We start from the raw sequence: 19,210 nt of genomic DNA on the forward strand, positions 1-19,210 counted from the left end.
AGCCATACCACTGTCACCAAGCCTGTACCCCAGGACAGCCATACCACTGTCACCAAGCCTGTACCCCAGGACAGCCATACCACTGTCACCAAGCCTGTACCCCAGGACAGCCATACCACTGTCACCAAGCCTGTACCCCCAGGACAGCCATACCACTGTCACCAAGCCTGTACCCCAGGACAGCCATACCACTGTCACCAAGCCTGTACCCCAGGACAGCCATACCACTGTCACCAAGCCTGTACCCCAGGACAGCCATACCACTGTCACCAAGCCTGTACCCCAGGACAGCCATACCACTGTCACCAAGCCTGTACCCCAGGACAGCCATACCACTGTCACCAAGCCTGTACCCCAGGACAGCCATACCACTGTCACCAAGCCTGTACCCCAGGACAGCCATACCACTGTCACCAAGCCTGTACCCCAGGACAGCCATACCACTGTCACCAAGCCTGTACCCCAGGACAGCCATACCACTGTCACCAAGCCTGTACCCCAGGACAGCCATACCACTGTCACCAAGCCTGTACCCCAGGACAGCCATACCACTGTCACCAAGCCTGTACCCCAGGACAGCCATACCACTGTCACCAAGCCTGTACCCCAGGACAGCCATACCACTGTCACTCAAGCCTGTACCCCAGGACAGCCATACCACTGTCACCAAGCCTGTACCCCAGGACAGCCATACCACTGTCACCAAGCCTGTACCCCAGGACAGCCATACCACTGTCACCAAGCCTGTACCCCAGGACAGCCATACCACTGTCACCAAGCCTGTACCCCAGGACAGCCATACCACTGTCACCAAGCCTGTACCCCAGGACAGCCATACCACTGTCACCAAGCCTGTACCCCAGGACAGCCATACCACTGTCACCAAGCCTGAACCCCAGGACAGCCATACCACTGTCACCAAGCCTGTACCCCAGGACAGCCATACCACTGTCACCAAGCCTGTACCCCAGGACAGCCATACCACTGTCACCAAGCCTGTACCCCAGGACAGCCATACCACTGTCACCAAGCCTGTACCCCAGGACAGCCATACCACTGTCACCAAGCCTGTACCCCAGGACAGCCATACCACTGTCACCAAGCCTGTACCCCAGGACAGCCATACCACTGTCACCACTGTGGCTCTGATTAAGTGAACATGTCACACACAGACACGCACGCACCACAAACGTTCAGGTGTTTAGTTTAGCCAAGTTGTTGTTTGGTTGAGAAATACCATTTAGTGGAGGGTAAAATAGTAATTGTATTATTTATGTATTATTATTATTTCTGCCAAACAAAAGGTAAACTTGGCAACGTTGCTCTCATGGTCTCAATAAAAGCATTCAATAATTAGTTGAACGTCATGATTTATGCACTTTTTAGTTGTTCCAATTCACCCCAAGCACTGTTACAACTAACCCAGACCATGGGGTACATTGCAACACTTCACTCCTTGTATTTAAGACACCACCATGCATTTGCAGTTTGATTTCCATATATAACCACACCAATTTGTAAATGACAGAAGTAGGTTGTTTGTATCAAGTTTTGAATACACTACCATAAACGATCTCTGAGAAACTGACGAAAAGGTGAAAAGTGTTACAACCATCCCCGGTCTCCCCTACCCATTTCTATATAAATCAGAACTATGCCAATCTGGTATTGGTTCTCTTGGGCATTGCTGCAATAAACAAAGTATTCACCATTTCATGTATGCCTGGACTATGGTCACTTTTGAGGCAATGCTCTTTAGATATGTCATTTTTCCACATTGAAATAGACCCATTCCACCATTTCTTTATTCTGATTAAATAGATTGAATTCAACCAAGTTGAAGAGGTTGCCATTTCAGCAACCTCTCACGGTGTAGGCTAAAGTTAAATGACAAAACTAAACTGTGCATCATAGAAGTAGGGGTGCTGCAATAATGCACTAAGGGCTTTAAAAGTCCTTTATTAGCGAACCAACAGAGCTGTCTGCAGCGCAGGCAAAAACATCCCCCCCAAACTACTCCCTTCAAATAAAAAATAAATACAATCGCAGCACCCCCAACTACTTCCCGCAGCTATGCTGTGCATTCAAGATAATTATCTGAATTTCCCCTTTCATGCAAGCGATCTCACAGAAGAGGGAACCAATGCTAAATGCCATTCGGCCGACTAAAAACCAAGGCCATATTAATTGTTTTATTGTTGTTGCTTTTTATTAAAAACACAACATATTTCCATCACAACATGCAGTAAAAAAAAAAAAAAGTATACACAAAAAAAAAGTACAATAAATAAACAATTTATACATGACATTGAGTCAATCAGATGTGCATTTACAAGGATTATGCATAGGTGCTAGAAAGATAATCGATTCATGATTTAGGTCAAGTATGGCTCATTTGATAAAGAACAGTGCACATTCCCAGAAGTGAAGGGTCAGTGCTATTGGGCATTGAGAACTAAGTTTACAGTTTCAGAGAGCTGCAGTGCTTGAACAAACTTAATGGACATCTGACTGTTTAAATGTGGGGAATGGATCAGAAACACAGAATAAAAACATTGCCTCTTCACTCTTACCAATTTTGTCCTCTACATAAACCAAGGAGGAGAGAAAGGCAATGTAACAAGGCACATAATATGAAGTAGTCTGGGGTTGCATCTCAGTTTAAAATGGCTTAGTCTCCATTGATACTGATGAAAACAAATGGCAGGTGAAAGAAACATGGCAAATCAACACCAACCCGGTATTCCCTTTACTCATCCAGTTCTTTAAAAACATCAGTACAGCCAACTTCTACCCCCTTTAACAGGAGCTGCTCTGTGTTTTCCCCGAGTCGGAGGTGTAGGTGCTACTCTTTTTGGAGTACTTCAGAGCATTGAACGAGACCCTCATTCTCTCCACCGTCCTCTCGCTGCGGCATCTCAGTGTGTTCTTCACATGCTGCCTGAACTCCTCTGAGATGAAGTAGTAGATGAATGGATCCACACAGCTGTTGAGGGCAGCCAGACACAGGGTGGAGATGTAGAAGCCGTAGCCGTTGTTCACTTCTCCGGCCAGCAGGAGAGAGTAGTGCACCAGCAGCATGATGTTACTGGGGGCGAAACAGACCAGGAACATAACCAACACGGTGATGATGAGCACCACCGCCTTGCGTCGATTCTTGGCAATGCTGGCATCGGTCATAGAGTTCCTCAGGGACTTCAGCATCAGAACATAGGCCACCACGCACACCACGGTGGGAACTACAAATCCCAGGATTCCCATGGTCAGGAAGTAGCCTGCAGCCATGCTATTCTGACTGGGCCGGGTGACGTCGTGGCATGTGATGATGTTGAGGTTGGTCACTTTGACCGTCTGTTCATAGAGGTAGAGAGGGGTGGTCAGCAGCCAGACGCCCACCCAGACGGCGACAGAGACGCTGATGGCTACCTGGTTGTTTCTCCTATTCTGGGAGAGGGGGTTGACGATGGCCCAGTAGCGCTGGACACTGATACAGGTGATGAAGAGGATGGAGCAGTACATGTTCCCGTAGAAGAAGCCCACCAGGACTTTACACAGCCCCTCTCCATAGATCCAGTCGTTGCCGTTGAAGTGGTAGGCGATCTTCAGGGGCGTCCAGATGACAAAGAGCAGGTCGGACAGAGCCAGGTTGGCCATGTAGATGGCGGCAGGGTGCTTCTTCTTGGTCCTGAACAGGAAGACCCAGATGGCCATGGCGTTGGTGGGCAGCCCCACAGCAAACACCACTATGTAGACGATGGGGAGGAACACCGTGGTCAGACGACTGTCCAGGACCATGCGGGCCGTCAGGGAGACCCACACTCCATCCGGTGTCTCAGTCCCAGTGAAGCCTCGGTTTTCAACATCAGTATTAGTCCACTCTGAGAAAGAGAGAAGAGAAACAAGGTGAGTAGGAACAGGGCTATCTGAGGAATTCTAACAATGGGGTTCAAAAGTATGTCATTTGAATACAATAGACATTTGTGATTTATTTAATTCGCTGTCAGGTTCACGCTTCAACTATTACTTTTATATTGTTCTTAAAATGATTTGGATTCAAATTAAAGACAAATTATATGAAATCAACTAATAAGACTCCAGGTGGCCATTTTCTCTTCAGAATCTAGACTTTGGAAAGATCAGTCTGTCATTACTATGTGGGATGACATTTTGGGCGCATTCCTCTGCCCAGGTGTTGCTGACCCCTGCCAGATCTTACAACGCCTGTATAAGTATTTTACGTATCATCTAACCACATACAGATTGGTATAATGTCAGTCGATGATGTGGCATGCAACCATTGGTTGATGCATGCAAAGTCTGAGCAGGGGAACGCTGCCGCATTCAAAACAACTGGGAAATGGGAAACAAGTCGGAAAACTCGGGCATCCTTCTAGAGCTCCGACTTGAAGATCACTGATGTCATGATTTGACCACGTTTTTTTCCAAGTTCCCAGTTGTCTTGAAAGTACCATGTGACCATACTATTTGATGAAGGAGTTATTTTACACTGGCCCGGGTTGAAGCGGGCAAAGGCCATTCACGTCATCCGGTGAAAGCGGGGAGGGAGGAGCGCCCTTCTCAAATCGAACAGTAGGTTTCCAATGGGAGCAAATTAATCATAGTGGGCAGAATAAGCAAGGTGGTGGGCAGAGCCAAAATCCATCTCACTCCATCTTCTCCTAGTACTGGCCACTGGGCTTCCGCTTCCGTAGTGAGTGGAAACGGCAATCAGATGCTTCACATTTATAAATTCTGTGAAATATCTGGCTCATTGTGCTGTGATGCAACATCTATTTTCCAAAAAATAAAACTGTTTTAATTAGTTTTCATTGGGAAGGCAAATAAAGCGTTCACTTTTGAATGGGGAAACACAGAATCCTACTAATGATGCTAATACACCTGCTTAACTAGGCCCCAAGTCACTTTTGTTTTGAGCCTCTGGACATAGCGGGACACCTTGCTCACGCCCGGGAGGTAGCCCGGTTCCAAAACGAATGCAATCAACTTTCAACCGGTGCAAGAGACCCCCTAGACGGGCGCCCGGGCTACATTAATCGAACCCCTCGATGTCTTGCGGTTTGTAAGAACAACGACATTGGAAATACCATCACAACATGACAAACAGGATTATTTCACAAACTCTGTATTCATTTAGGAATCAGATATGAGGGGATTCCTAAATTAATACATTTAAGTATATCACAACAACGTCTCTGATCGAACAAAAACACACATCAATAACAAGACTAATAGACGAGTCATCCCGCTCCTCCGCACACTCCACTGGCTTCCAATTGAGGCTCGCATCTACTACAAGACCATGGTGCTTGCCTACAGAGCTGAGGGGAACGGCTCCTCCTTACCTTCAGGCTCTGATCAGACCCTACACCCAAACGAGGGCATTACGTTCATCCACCTCTGGCCTGCTAGCTCCCCTACCTCTACGGAAGCACAGTTCCCGCTCAGCCCAGTCAAAGCTATTCGCTGCTCTGGCACCCCAATGATGGAACAAGCTCCCCCACGACGCCAGGACAGCGGAGTCACTGACCACCTTCCGGAGACACTTGAAACCCTACCTCTTTAAGGAATACCTGAAATAGTATAAAAGTAATCCTTCTTCCCCCACAAAAAGTTGAATGCACCAATTTGTAAGTCGCTCTGGATAAGAGCGTCTGCTAAATAATGTAAATGTAAACGAGGGAAAAGGCTAGCTCTTACCATTTTTCTGAGACAGACAGAGCTCGGCACAGGCCAATAAAAATATCAGTTTCAACCAATGTGGCTTAAAACTCATGTTAACTTCCACAATATGATCGAACAACAATCTATCTGCGACGTATGAAGAGTGTTGAATGGCGACGGCGCGTTCGTTTGTGTATTCCTTCTGTCTGCTACGTTGAAGTGAACTAAAGAGGTAGTACCACATCCTGCCGTCACATAACAGGTGGAAATAAAAAAAACCTGTGTGATGTCATGTGACCGTGCACACCTGTGTCCTCAGGCTGACTGGCTGTAGTAGGATCTTGCCCTCAAGACACTGATCTAAGGTCAGTTTTGTGTTTTTACACTAAGGCTTCAAGTTAGAATTTGGATCATCATCTAAATAATTTGTAGACTTCAAATTGACGGCGAGAAGCCCAAACAGATATAATACATGACTAAAACATAATCATTTCAAACCTTTCTGACGTTTGTATATGATCACGTGTCTCTCTATTATGTGTGGAAATACTTGGGAACAGATTTCCCAAATTAAAATCAGTTGGAGCTGATTCCCTGGTGTTTGTATATATATATATATATGTCCAACAATGGACGTTTATTTATTTTTTGCTCAGAAAACATGGGGCCCAAATAAAACCACCTATGGGACAGATTTGTCGGTGGGCCACCAGTTGGGGAACCCTGGTATAAGCTGATCCTAGAGCTGTGCCAAGGGGCAACTTCAATACCACCTGCAGACAAGCAATGTCTATGGCAGACAAGCGGATGTGTAAATTTGCCTCCTTGACAAGTGTAGACCTAAGGAGAATTACAGCTCAGCAGTAAGCCTACCAGCATGTGTAGTAGGAAGGCTATTAAATAGTGGGCTAACCTTTAAGTGGAAAAGAAAAGTGCATCAAGAATATTTCCTCACTGTTAAAGAATAAGAAATAGATTGTCTGCTGATCTCCCCTGCCATTTTCTTCTCCTTCTTTGTGTTCCCAGTTGCAACACATAGCAAATGTTTATGAGAGGAATGAGAGAGCGGTGTGTGTTGCATAACGTTCAGTATCCTCAGGGCAGGCTCAGTGGAAGTTCCAAAGGTTTGGTCTTTTTGTTTGACTTAGTTACTAGCATCTGTTTGGTTAATAAAAGGTGTCCTTTAATACAGATGGCTAGTTGCTTGAGGACTCTCAGGTGCTTTTCTCCTGCTCTGTCTTTGTTCAGGTGGAACAGAGGAATGGAATGGATAGGATTGATGGTGATGGGGGATGGGATGGGAGGCCGGTTGGATGGACATACTGCCAAATTCTCTAAAAATGACGTCGGAGGCGGCTTATGGTAGAGAAATGAACATTCAATTATCTGGCAATAGCTCTGGTGTACATTCCTGCATGCCAATTGCACGCTCCCTCAAAACTTGAGACATCTGTGACAAAACTGCACATTTTAGAGTGGCCTTTTATTGTCCCCAGCACAAGGTGCACTTGTGTAATGATCATGCTGTTTAATCAACTTCTTGATATGCCACACCTGTCGGGGGATGGATTATCTTGGCAAAGGAGAAAAGCTCACTAACAGGGATGTAAACAAAACATTTTACCTTTTTGTACGTATGGAACATTTCTGGGATCTTTTATTTCAGCTTATGAAACATGGGACCAACACTTTACATGTTGGTTTATATTTTTGTTCAGTATAAATAGGTATGAAGCACCACCCGCTGGATGTAATGTGAAATGTAATTGACTTGAAGTAAGTATGATTTTGACCAGTAGGGGTATCACAGCACTACACTACCTTAGCACTCCTAGGCTGTGTATTTGAGTAGTCGAAAAGCTCTTCCATTTCTGCACACACACACTATATATTCACACAAATTGACATTTTTAGCATTAATGAGTCTGAGCTAAAGTTATTGTAGCGATAGAATATATAGTGCATGATATTTCTATGCAGCATCGACAACATAGGCTATACATTTCACATTGCCAAGTAAATATTTGTACATAGAAAAAATACTAAATGTTAACAAAATGAACAGAATCAGATCCTACACTACAGGCATGGAAGTGAGCTCACTAAGCCTGCGTAGAAAAATATTTCCTTGTATTGTTCACAGTGTTCTTTTAAGAAATGGTACAATACATTATTGAACAAAGACCCCTTTGTTATTCCCTTATCACAGACCATCAAACTTCATAGAAACTGCTTTGGGGACTTTAAACCTGCTTCAATACTAGCAACTTCAACTTCCATGGGAAAACATTTTAAAGATACCAATTTAAGATGTTATACATTATCATGCATTACATTTTCCTTTTCTCTCACCCTAATGTATCTTCTTGGTAGTTGGGTTCAGCTCAGAAACAGCTGTTGATCCATATCAATCAGACCAGCAGCTTCTTGCACTGGCTGAAACAAGGGAAATGTATATGTCTCTTCTTCATATAGTTGGGCATAGCTAAACCAGACCTAGGAGTGGCATGGCTGCAGATGAATGTCTGACTGAATTCAACGTACTAGCCAAATCCATTCAGTCTCCTCAGAAAAAGCCTAGCTTTGGTCCATGTCTATCTTTAAGACCATAAACTTCTTGCACTGTCTGAAAAACGGGAAATACACTGAGTATACAAAACATTAAGAACCCCTGCTCTTTCCATGACATAGACTGACCAGGTGAAAGCTATGATCCCTTATTGATGTCACTTGTTAAATCAACTTCAATCAGTGTAGATGAAGGGGAGGTGTCAGGTAAAGCCTTGAGACAATTTAAACATGGATTGTGTATTTGTGCCATTCAGAGGGTGAATGGGCAAGACAAAATATTTAAGTGCCTTTGAACAGGGTATGGTAGTAGGTGCCAGGCGCACCGGTTTGTGTCATGAACTGCAATGCTGCTGGGTTTTTCACGCTCAACAGTTTCCTGTGTGTATCAAGAATGGTCCACCACCCAAAGGACATCCAGCCAACTTGACACAACTGTGGGAAGCATTGGAGTCGACACCTTGTAGAGTCCATGCCCCGACGAATTGAGGCTGTTCTAAGTGCAAAAGGGTGGGGTGCAACTCAATATTAGGAAGGTGTTCCCAATGTTTGGTATACTCAGTGTACATACTAAATATCTATTCTTCACTTTAGTTAATGAATCAGAAACAGCTCTCTGTATCCCCATCCATCAGACCAGGAGTTGCTTGTACTGGCTGCTGAGGCTGGCCTGGAAGGCATCCACCTTACTTATCCTGGTGCTTGCTCTGGTGCTGGTCCTGGAGGAACCAGAGGATGAGGCCAGACTCTTCTCTCCCTCTGCGGCCGCCCGGCACCCCAGAGCCCCCGCAAGCTGCCTCTGGCACCGGGACGAGCCAAAGTAGTAGACCAGGGGGTCCAGGCAGCAGCTTATGCTCCCCACACACAGCGACACCAGGTAGGCCACATGAGTAGCGTCCGGATCCCCTGCCACCCGCCTGGCAATCTGAAGGTAGTGAGCCAGGAGGATGGCGTTGGTGGGCGTGAAACAGATCACGAACACCACCAGCACGATGACCACCATCACCACTGCTCGTGCCTTCTGCCTTGAACGACCTAGATAAAATGTCAATAGAAAATGTTGTTATCCTCTTATGGGGAAGGTTGTTGTGCAGAAGACATGGAAAAGAGGATCAATACAAAGAGCCAACTTTTTAGACCAAAAACTTGGTCTGGGAAACCGCTCCTATATGTAAAAATGCATGATGGTAGTGGGTGGTCATTGTGCTGCATATCATTTGTGAAGTGCATGAGTCTTGTTTCTATTTACCAATGACGCCGCGTGGAGCCCTGTTGAGCACCTGCACCACCCGGGAGTAGCAGGTCACCATGACGAACAGCGGCAGGAAGTAGAGGGTGCAGGAGAGAATGGGGAAGAAGAAGAGGTAGCGCCCCTCTAACAGCTTCAGGTCCTGGATGTCATGGCAGGTGGTTATGCCCAGTGGGTCGTAGTAGACCGTCTGCTGTGAGAGGACCAGGGGCAGCGAGCCGCCCACAGCCAGGAGCCACATGGAGCTGCAGGCCAGGGCTGCGTTACATGGAGTCCTCCAGGCCAGGGAGTTGATGGGGTAGGCCACGGCCAGCAGGCGGTCCACGCTGATGCAGGTGATGAGGAGGACGGAGGAGTACATGTTGCAGTAGAAGGCGGCGGTGACCAGGCGGCACATCCCCTCGCCGAAGCCCCAGTCGTTGCCACTGTAGTGGTAGACGATCTTGAAGGGCAGCAGTAGGGTGAACAGTAGGTCAGCGGCAGCCAGGTTCAGCATGTAGATCACCGCTGGCTTCATGGGCCGGATCCGTCGGGCAAAAGACACCATGGCAACAGTGTTGAGGGGCACGCTGATGAGGAAGACGATGGTGTAAAGCGTTGGGATGAAGATGGTGGACAGACGGCCTGTGAGGAAGTCGTTGGCCGTAACAGAAATAGCGTAAGACCAGACTCCTGTAACATTCCTGACCGAGCCCAGTTCCACCTGTCCCAGTGTGGAACCATTAATAAATCCAACTCTCTGTCCCGGTGCGGACCCATTGTTGAGTCTGCCTCCGGGCCCATTTCTGTCTTCGTTTGGGTAGTAGTCCAGTAGGTCTAGATCTATATGCTCGTCTGTGACCAGGGGCCCTTCCGTGACTAATCTCCTGGCAAAGGTCCTAACGATGGAGCTGCCTGTGGAGAAAAACAACAGAGACGTGAGTCAGTCACACATGGGGATAGGTGTGGAGCACTGCAGTCTACATTATAATACAGTCATAGAGCTCAGTGGTGTGGAGGGCCTCAAACAGACTGTTTCATTTTCTTTATAGGATCCCCTTGAAATGGGATGAGGGATGTAGCTCAGTTGATAGAGCATGGCGTTTGCAACGCCAGGGTTGTGGGTTGGATTCCCACGGGGGGCCAGTATAAAAAAAAATATGTATTCACTAACTGTAAGTCGCTCTGGATAAGAGCGTCTGCTAAATGACTAAAATGTAAATGTAATGTCCTGATGAGGGGATACAATTTTAATAAAATGCTGATCCTGTCAATAAAATGGCCAACTACTTAAATGTGTTCAAAAAGACCACTTCTGGGGTCCTGACCAGGGACGGCCTGTTCAATAGGGCGATATGGGCGACGCACTGCCAAACGGGAAAAGGAAGGGATTTTTTTTCTAATCAATTATATCACGGCAACAGTAGTTATCAGTGTTGTAATCTGATCTGACTGCCACTAAATGTCAAATCAGGCTAAAGTCGTGCTTCAAATGGCCCCGCCCGTTTTTGGGCGATTTCAGTCAGGTTGAAAATCGCCCAGAAGTCTCTCATAGCCTGTCATGTAAAATCTATTTTTTTCAAATTTCAAAGCTTTCAATACATTCTCTATGGGTGTCTGTGGGCTTGCACTTACGCGCTTTCGTCATACGTGACGTAACCATGAACGTAACTAAGCAAATAGCGGCTAGCAGCGTCTCTTTGCGACCTGCAGTGTGGCGTTATTTTATGTTTTTAATTTGTACACTTAGTGGCGTTATTTTATGTTTTTAATTTGTACACTTAGTGGCGTTATTTTATGTTTTTAATTTGTACACTTAGTTTACAAACATTCTGCCAACCATGGATTTCGAGTGGTGGGTTTTGGACTGATCTTGTTGATCGTGTACATACCCGCTACGAACGGACTAAATAATGAAAACGTTGCTGGCAGCGGAATCCAATACAGCTGGGAGACTTGGCTGGATGACAGAGTCCCGGACAGAGAAGTGGAGCCGGCCGGCTTCACCCTGGTCGGAGCGGACCTCGATCTGACAGTCACAGGGAAAATCGATCCTGGTAAGAGAGCGACTCTGTACCCCCGAGCCCCGACATTGAACTGCTTTCTGTGTCACTGTGACCTTACTATCTGCCCCGTGAGTTCCCCCAATTGTTTGTTACCGTTGTGTACTGTTGATAATCACAAGTTTACTGGAGAACTGAGACCAAGTAGAGACTTTGGACAGGGTGGATATGCACAAGATTTTAGTCAGACCAAGCTATAACATTATATATTTACTACGACAGTACATTCAACCAAAAGCTAATATAACAAAGGCATCAGAGATTATTTATAATCTGTCACAGAAACTGGAATCCATCTCCCCAGATCAGTCAATAAATGCTTCTGGTATTGACTTATATGCTGCCCCTGTCTTCATGTTGTTGCTGGACATATCTTTTTTAAAATGTGTGTAGGTCACCTAAATCATCAGAAAAATTGCCCCTCCTGAGAATTTTTTCAGGAGCCGCCACTGGTCCTGACCATGGCAATTCATTTCAAGCTGTTTTTATCCTTCACAGCCTACGAATGAAAAGTATATCAGTAAAGGACACAATGAGTGAGAGAATGAATATAATCCATTATTTCTGGTTTCAATAGCCTATAGGCCTATTCAAAATATACCATGACTTGGTAATTTATATTTAGGAATATGTAGGCCTGACTGTCTATAAATGTTTCGAGACAATTTACAAAAAATCTGTGCATGATGTTGTTGGCTACAGTTAGGCCTATGTTGTGATAATTCAGTTCTTAAAAATGAAGTCACCTTGCCACACCGACCTGTTATAGCCTAGGTTAATGTGGTTCTCTGTGGCTCAACTGGTACAGCACGGCGCTTGTAACGCCAGGGTAGTGGGTTCGAGCCCCGGGACCACCCATTCATAAAAAATGTATGCACGCATGACTGTAAGTCACTTTGGATAAAAGCGTCTGCTAAATTGCATATTACTTTATTATTATAATGAGTTAACATTTGGAAAATAATATGCATGGCTATATATCAAGAGGGTCTACAAAGTGTAGCCTACACGTTGTTTGTATCAAATATTTTAAGTAAAAGTAACACAGTTTATCAGGAAACAAACACTTCATCACACGTAAGGGGAATTCTACTCACCGTTATAAACCGCAGACGAAACCGCATGCACGGCTGCCAGGATAACAAAAGTTTTATACAACATCCTCCCAGAACTGCAATGAAGTCCCATAAAGACGAACATGTTTGCTAAAGACGAACAGGTTTGCTAATAAAGCTTATAGCGCTTCTTCTAGATCTGGAAACGTTTTTTAACCTGTATGTTTGGTCTGTCTCCTCACTGTTGCTGTACTAAACTGTACTAAACTGTAGCTTTCAGACAGTTCACCCTCCCCTGTCCCACCATGACGCATATTATAGAATTTTTTTTCAGCAGGGCGCTCGTTCCTTTCTTCTGATGTCATCAGTTGGGATCAAGGATCGGAACGGAAGAATAATGCAGCTGCATGTCAAAGCTTTCACATGGGTCAACATTTAATGTTGAATGACATTTTTGACTGAATGGAGATCGATGCTGTTTTCTTGTTAGGATAACTGTTAACTGTTAAATAGACCTAGCCTATGCTAGGTCTATTTAACAGTTATCCTAACAAGAAAACAGCATCGATCTCCATTCAGTCAAAAATGTATATACAGTGGGGAGAACAAGTATTTGATACACTGCCGATTTTGCAGGTTTTCCTACTTACAAAGCATGTAGAGGTCTGTAATTTTTATCATAGGTACACTTCAACTGTGAGAGACGGAATCTAAAACAAAAATCCAGAAAATCACATTGTATGATTTTTAAGTAATTAATTTGCATTTTATTGCATGACATAAGTATTTGATCACCTACCAACCAGTAAGAATTCCGGCTCTCACAGACCTGTTAGTTTTTCTTTAAGAAGCCCTCCTGTTCTCCACTCATTACCTATATTAACTGCACCTGTTTGAACTTGTTACTTGTATAAAAGACACCTGTCCACACACTCAATCAAACAGACTCCAACCTCTCCACAATGGCCAAGACCAGAGAGCTGTGTAAGGACATCAGGGATACAATTGTAGACCTGCACAAGGCTGGGATGGGCTACAGGACAATAGGCAAGCAGCTTGGTGAGAAGGCAACAACTGTTGGTGCAATTATCAGAAAATAGAAGAAGTTCAAGATGACGGTCAATCATCCTCTGTCTGGGGCTCCATGCAAGATCTCACCTCGTGGGGCATCAATGATCATGAGGAAGGTGAGGGATCCGCCCAGAACTACACGGCAGGACCTGGTCAATGACCTGAAGAGAGCTGGGACCACAGTCTCAAAGAAAACCATTAGTAACACACTATGCCGTCATGGATTAAAATCCTGCAGCGCACGCAAGGTCCCCCTGCTCAAGCCAGCGCATGTCCAGGCCCATCTGAAGTTTGCCAATGACCATCTGGATGATCCAGAGGAGGAATGGGAGAAGGTGATGTGGTCTGATGAGACAAAAATATAGCTTTTTGGTCTAAACTCCACTCGCCGTGTTTGGAGGAAGAAGAAAAATGAGTACAACCCCAAGAACACCATCCCAACCGTGAAGCATGGAGGTGGAAACATCATTCTTTGGGGATGCTTTTCTGCAAAGGGGACAGGACGACTGCACCGTATTGAGGGGAGGATGGATGGGGCCATGTATCGCGAGATCTTGGCCAACAACCTCCTTCCCTCAGTAAGATCATTGAAGATGGGTCGTGGCTGGTTCTTCCAGCATGACCACGACCCTAAACACACAGCCAGGGCAACTAAGGAGTGGCTCCGTAAGAAGCATCTCAAGGTTCTGGAGTGGCCTAGCCAGTCTCCAGACCTGAACCCAATAGAACATCTTTGGAGGGAGCTGAAAGTCCGTATTGCCCAGCGACAGCCCCGAAACCTGAAGGATCTGGAGAAGGTTTGTATGGAGGAGTGGGCCAAAATCCCTGCTGTAGTGTGTGCAAACCTGGTCAAGACCTACAGGAAACGTATGATCTCTGTAATTGCAAACAAAGGTTTCTGTACCAAATATTAAGTTCTGCTTTTCTGATGTATCAAATACTTACGTCATGCAATAAAATACAAATTAATTACTTAAAAATCATACAATGTGATTTTCTGGATTTTTGTTTTAGATTCCGTCTCTCACAGTTGAAGTGTACTACCTATGATAAAAATTACAGACCTCTACATGCTTTGTAAGTAGGAAAACCTGCAAAATCGGCAGTGTATCAAATACTTGTTCTCCCCACTGTATATGTAATGCGTGCATATGTATTCACCCCCTTTGCTATGAAGCCCCTAAATAAGATCTGGTGCAACCAATTACCTTCAGAAGTCACATAATTAGTTAAATAAAGTGTGCTACACTTTCCACATTCCAATAATGCCCGGAGAAGCCTGTGTTTGGAGGATATATTGGCATGGGTGTTGTTAGGCCCGAGACAAGTCGGCTTCGAGGGCATTAGCACTTTTATACAACGGGTTACTAACATATTCAAATAATGATTGACATATTTTAATTAAAAACTTTAGTTGTATTTATTTCATCCTTCCACAAGATATAGTCCCGACACAAATCTAGGGTTGCTACCCAAGCCGGCTGGTCGTTCGTTCTATCGGTTCGGTTGCCAGAGTTGTTAAGTCTTTTTGTTTTGTATCTATGTCATTCGTTATAAATATTCCAGTGCCATACTGGCTGGCATCGTTCTTATCCCTTGCTTGCTAGCTAGCCAACTACGGCTTACTTACAGTCACGTCAAAAGTGCAGCCAGAATAACAGCAAAGTAGCTGTATTTGCGTTAGTTTAAACTGTTCTAGTGATATTTATTCGGATACATCCATAACAATGAGCTAATGATGCACGATTTCGCCTGGCATAGAAAATGTGCTCTCTCGTCAGGACACTGTTGTTCAGAGGAGCTAGCCAACAACAGCACTAACACAATCACTTCAAACTGAAGGTGGAAAGACAGCAAACTAGCTGCACTTCGTATCGTTTTACATGTTTTCTATTGATAGTTCTTTGTACAGTGCCTTGCAAAAGTATTCATCCCCCTTGGCGTTTTTCCTATTTTGTTGCATTACAACCTGTAATTTAAATGGATTTTTATTTGGATTTCATGTAATGGACATACACAAAATAGTCAAAATTGGTTAAGTGAAATGAAAAAAATCACTTGTTAAAAAAAATTCTAAAAAATAAACAACGGAAAAGTGGTGCGTGCATATGTAGTCACCCCCTTTGCTATGGAGCCCCTAAATAAGATCTGGTGCAACCAATTACCTTCAGAAGTCACATAATTAGTTAAATAAAGTCCACCTGTGTGCAATCTAAGTGTCACATGATCTCAGTATATATACCTGTTCTGACTAAGCAAGGGGCACCACCAAGCAAGCGGCATCATGAAGACCAAGGAGCTCTCCAAACAGGTCAGGGACAAAGTTGTGGAGAAGTACAGATCAGGGTTGGGTTATAAAAAAATATCTATAACTTTGAACATCCCACGGAGCACCATTAAATCCATTATAAAAATATGGCACCACAACAAACCTGCCAAGAGAGGGCCATCCACCAAAACTCACAGACCAGGCAAGGAGGGCATTAATCAGAGAGGCAACAAAGAGACCAAAGATAACCCTGAAGGAGCTGCAAAGCTCCACAGCGGAGATTGGAGTATCTGTCCATAGGTCCACTTTAAGCCGTACACTCCACAGAGCTGGGCTTTATGGAAGACTGGCCAGAAAAAAGGCACTGCTTAAAGAAAAAAATAAGCAAACACGTTTGGTGTTCGCCAAAAACCATATGGGAGACTCCCCAAACATATGGAAGAAGGTACTCTGGTCAGATGAGACTAAAATTGAGCTTTTTGGCCATCAAGGAAAACGCTATGTCTGGCGCAAACCCAACACCTATCATCACCCCGAGAACACCAGCGTCATGCTGTGGGGATGTTTTTCATCGGCAGGGACTGGGAAACTGGTCAGAATTGAAGGAATGATGGATAGCGCTAAATACAGGGAAATTCTTGAGGGAAACCTGTTTGTCTTCCAGAGATTTGAGACTAGGACGGAGGTTCACCTTCCAGCAGGACAATGACCCTAAGCATACTGCTAAAGCAACACTTGAGTGGTTTAAGGGGAAACATCTAAATGTCTTGGAATGGCCTAGTCAAAGCCCAGACCTCAATCCAATTGAGAATATGTGGTATGACTTAAAGATTGCTGTACACCAGCGGAACCCATCCAACTTGAAGGAGATGGAGCAGTTTTGCCTTGAAGAATGGGCAAAAATCCCAGTGGCTAGATGTGCCAAGCTTATAGAGACATACCCCAAGAGACTTGCAGCTGTAATTGCTGCAAAAGGTGGCTCTACAAAGTATTGACTTTGGGGGGATTGTGTAAATCAAATGATACAAACCCCCAAAAAATCAATTTTAATTCCAGGTTGTAAGGTAACAAAATAGGAAAAATGCCAAGGGGGGTGAATACTTTCGTAAGCCACTAAAAAGAATGCTGATCCATGATTTCGACTGGCTGAGAAAAGCTGCCTGCCTGTCTGCCTCATCCCGACATGTTCATTACTATTGGACAGCTGGAGATCGAATTTGAATATTGAAACAATGTTGCAAATGTCAGAGAGACAGACAGCAAGGTTTATACAAATCTCCACTGTTGAAAACTAAATATTAATCTAAAAGTAATGTGAGATAATGTCTAGATGTTTTTTATAGTGGAGATCAACTTTATAAATTGCCTTGCTGGGCTGATGAGACAGTGGATTGCGCTGTCAGATGGAACAGAGTAAATAGGCATTTTAACGTCATATATGTAGTCGGTGGTAACTTGTGGAATAGACACGGGCTGGAATGTGGTTTTAACCAATCAGCATTCTCCCACCCGTTGTATAACACGGAATAAATCACTGTGGGACAACAAATTATTGTATGATGTATAAATCATAAAAATCTAGTTATCCTTATGTCTGCGTTGCCATAGACTTGACTGGAAGTAGATTGAGTGGATGCCCAGGGCAGGGGCAACACCTCTTTGTTGCTTGTTTGTTAGCTGATAAATTCCATACAGATTTGGTAGTCAACAGGCAACAAAAAGCTATAGGAGATTAGTAAATGGTGGTGGACCATTCTTGATACACATGGGAAACTTTTGAGCGTGAAAAACCCAGCAGCGTTGGCGTTCTTGACACAAACCGGTGCGCCTGGCACCTACTACTATACCCCGTTCAAAGGCAATTAAATATTTTGTCTTGCCCATTCACCCTCTGAATGGCACACACACAATCCATGTCTCAATTGTCTCAAGGCTTAAAAATCCTTATTTAACCTGTCTCCTCCCCTTCATCTACACTGATTGAAGTGGATTTAACAAGTTACATCAATAAGGGATCATAGCTTTCACCTGGATTCACCTGGTCAGTCTATGTCATGGAAAGAGAAGGTGTTCTTAATGTTTTGTACACTCAGTGTATACTTCATATGAAATCTATTATTCATGTCCATGTTGCTTATTGCTCATCATTGCTCAAGTGTCTCATACCCCACTCTGTTGCCAGCAGAATTGCTCAGCAATATTGCCCCCAAAATTGCCAATGTATCATGGTCTTTAGAGATGATTTGTTCCGACTACCCACACAACCAACACTTACACACAAACACCCATAAACACACACACACACAAGCACCCACACACACTCTGAACTCACACACACATACATACACACACACAGTCAATGCTGCTGTTCTAGTATATACTATTTATTCCACTGTGTGACCAAGGTCACTACTCACTTTATATTGTAAATACAGTGTAGCCTAATTCAGTCCATTAGTATGCACACCACCTCTCTTATTACTTCTATTACTTGCTATTTTTGACTCTTTTATTAATGTTATTGTTATTATTGTTACTGCATTGTTGAGGGAGCTAGCGCATAAGCATTTCGTTGCACCTCTTATACCTGCTGTAAACTGTGTATGTGACAAATCAAATTTGATTTGAGATACTGGATCTGACTGCCCTGCAGCACACCCTGCACTGGATATGATTCAAGTGTCCTTGTAGGGCAACAGAAGCCTCCACTCTCTCCATAGGTCAGAGTCCACTCTCTATCAAGTCCATCTAATCCACTCTCTGACAGATTGCTTCATTTATTATATCAGAATTAATCAGCGACTAAGTCGCTTGCGTGACTTTTACTTAGGCACTGGTTAGTGGTTACCCTGTTGTTGTCTATAGAAGTCTATTTGGCTTTGGAGGCATGGTAAGGCTATTTTCCAATGTCCATAGTAGGCCTACTAGCTCTTAAAAAGGAGCAATGTACTGGGGATGCATTCAAGTGGTATGCTAGTACAGTACATTGGAACATAGCCTTTGATTACGAAGTACCATAACTCTCTCTCTCGCCTTCCTTATAATGTTTTTTGGTGAAAGTTGTTTAACAGTCTTGCCATGAAGGCTTGAGTCCACTATTGAAGTGGCTGTGTAGGGATAATCCTTAACCTTGGCCTTTCTGTACATAACATACAAAGATGTCTCATGTGGCTCCCGTGTGGCTTCGTTGGTAGAGTATGGCGCTTGCAATGCCAGGGTTGTGGGTTTGATACCCACGGGGGACCAGTATGAAAACATATGCACTCACTACTGT

General features: G+C 44.4%; 2 protein-coding genes across 2 annotated transcripts; both read right to left on the reverse strand.

The window, feature by feature from the left end:
* Window positions 1–2,799: 2,799 nt before the first annotated feature.
* LOC121542193 (proteinase-activated receptor 2) lies at window positions 2,800–3,795 on the reverse strand. Its single transcript, XM_041851673.1, has one exon. It carries the CDS (start codon window positions 3,793–3,795, stop codon window positions 2,800–2,802), a length of 996 nt encoding a protein of 331 aa, XP_041707607.1.
* A 4,950-nt stretch (window positions 3,796–8,745) lies between these two features.
* Window positions 8,746–12,870, reverse strand: LOC121541133 (proteinase-activated receptor 1). The gene is made up of 3 exons (XM_041850112.1): window positions 12,639–12,870; window positions 9,500–10,393; window positions 8,746–9,285 (listed from the first exon to the last, which is right to left on the reverse strand). The coding sequence occupies exons 1-3, from the start codon at window positions 12,739–12,741 to the stop codon at window positions 8,882–8,884; spliced, it is 1,401 nt and encodes a 466-aa protein (XP_041706046.1). The 5' UTR covers window positions 12,742–12,870; the 3' UTR covers window positions 8,746–8,881.
* Window positions 12,871–19,210: the final 6,340 nt, after the last annotated feature.

The sequence above is a fragment of the Coregonus clupeaformis genome, chromosome 27 (genome assembly GCF_020615455.1).
Source record: "Coregonus clupeaformis isolate EN_2021a chromosome 27, ASM2061545v1, whole genome shotgun sequence".
Taxonomy (NCBI): Eukaryota; Metazoa; Chordata; class Actinopteri; order Salmoniformes; family Salmonidae; genus Coregonus; species Coregonus clupeaformis.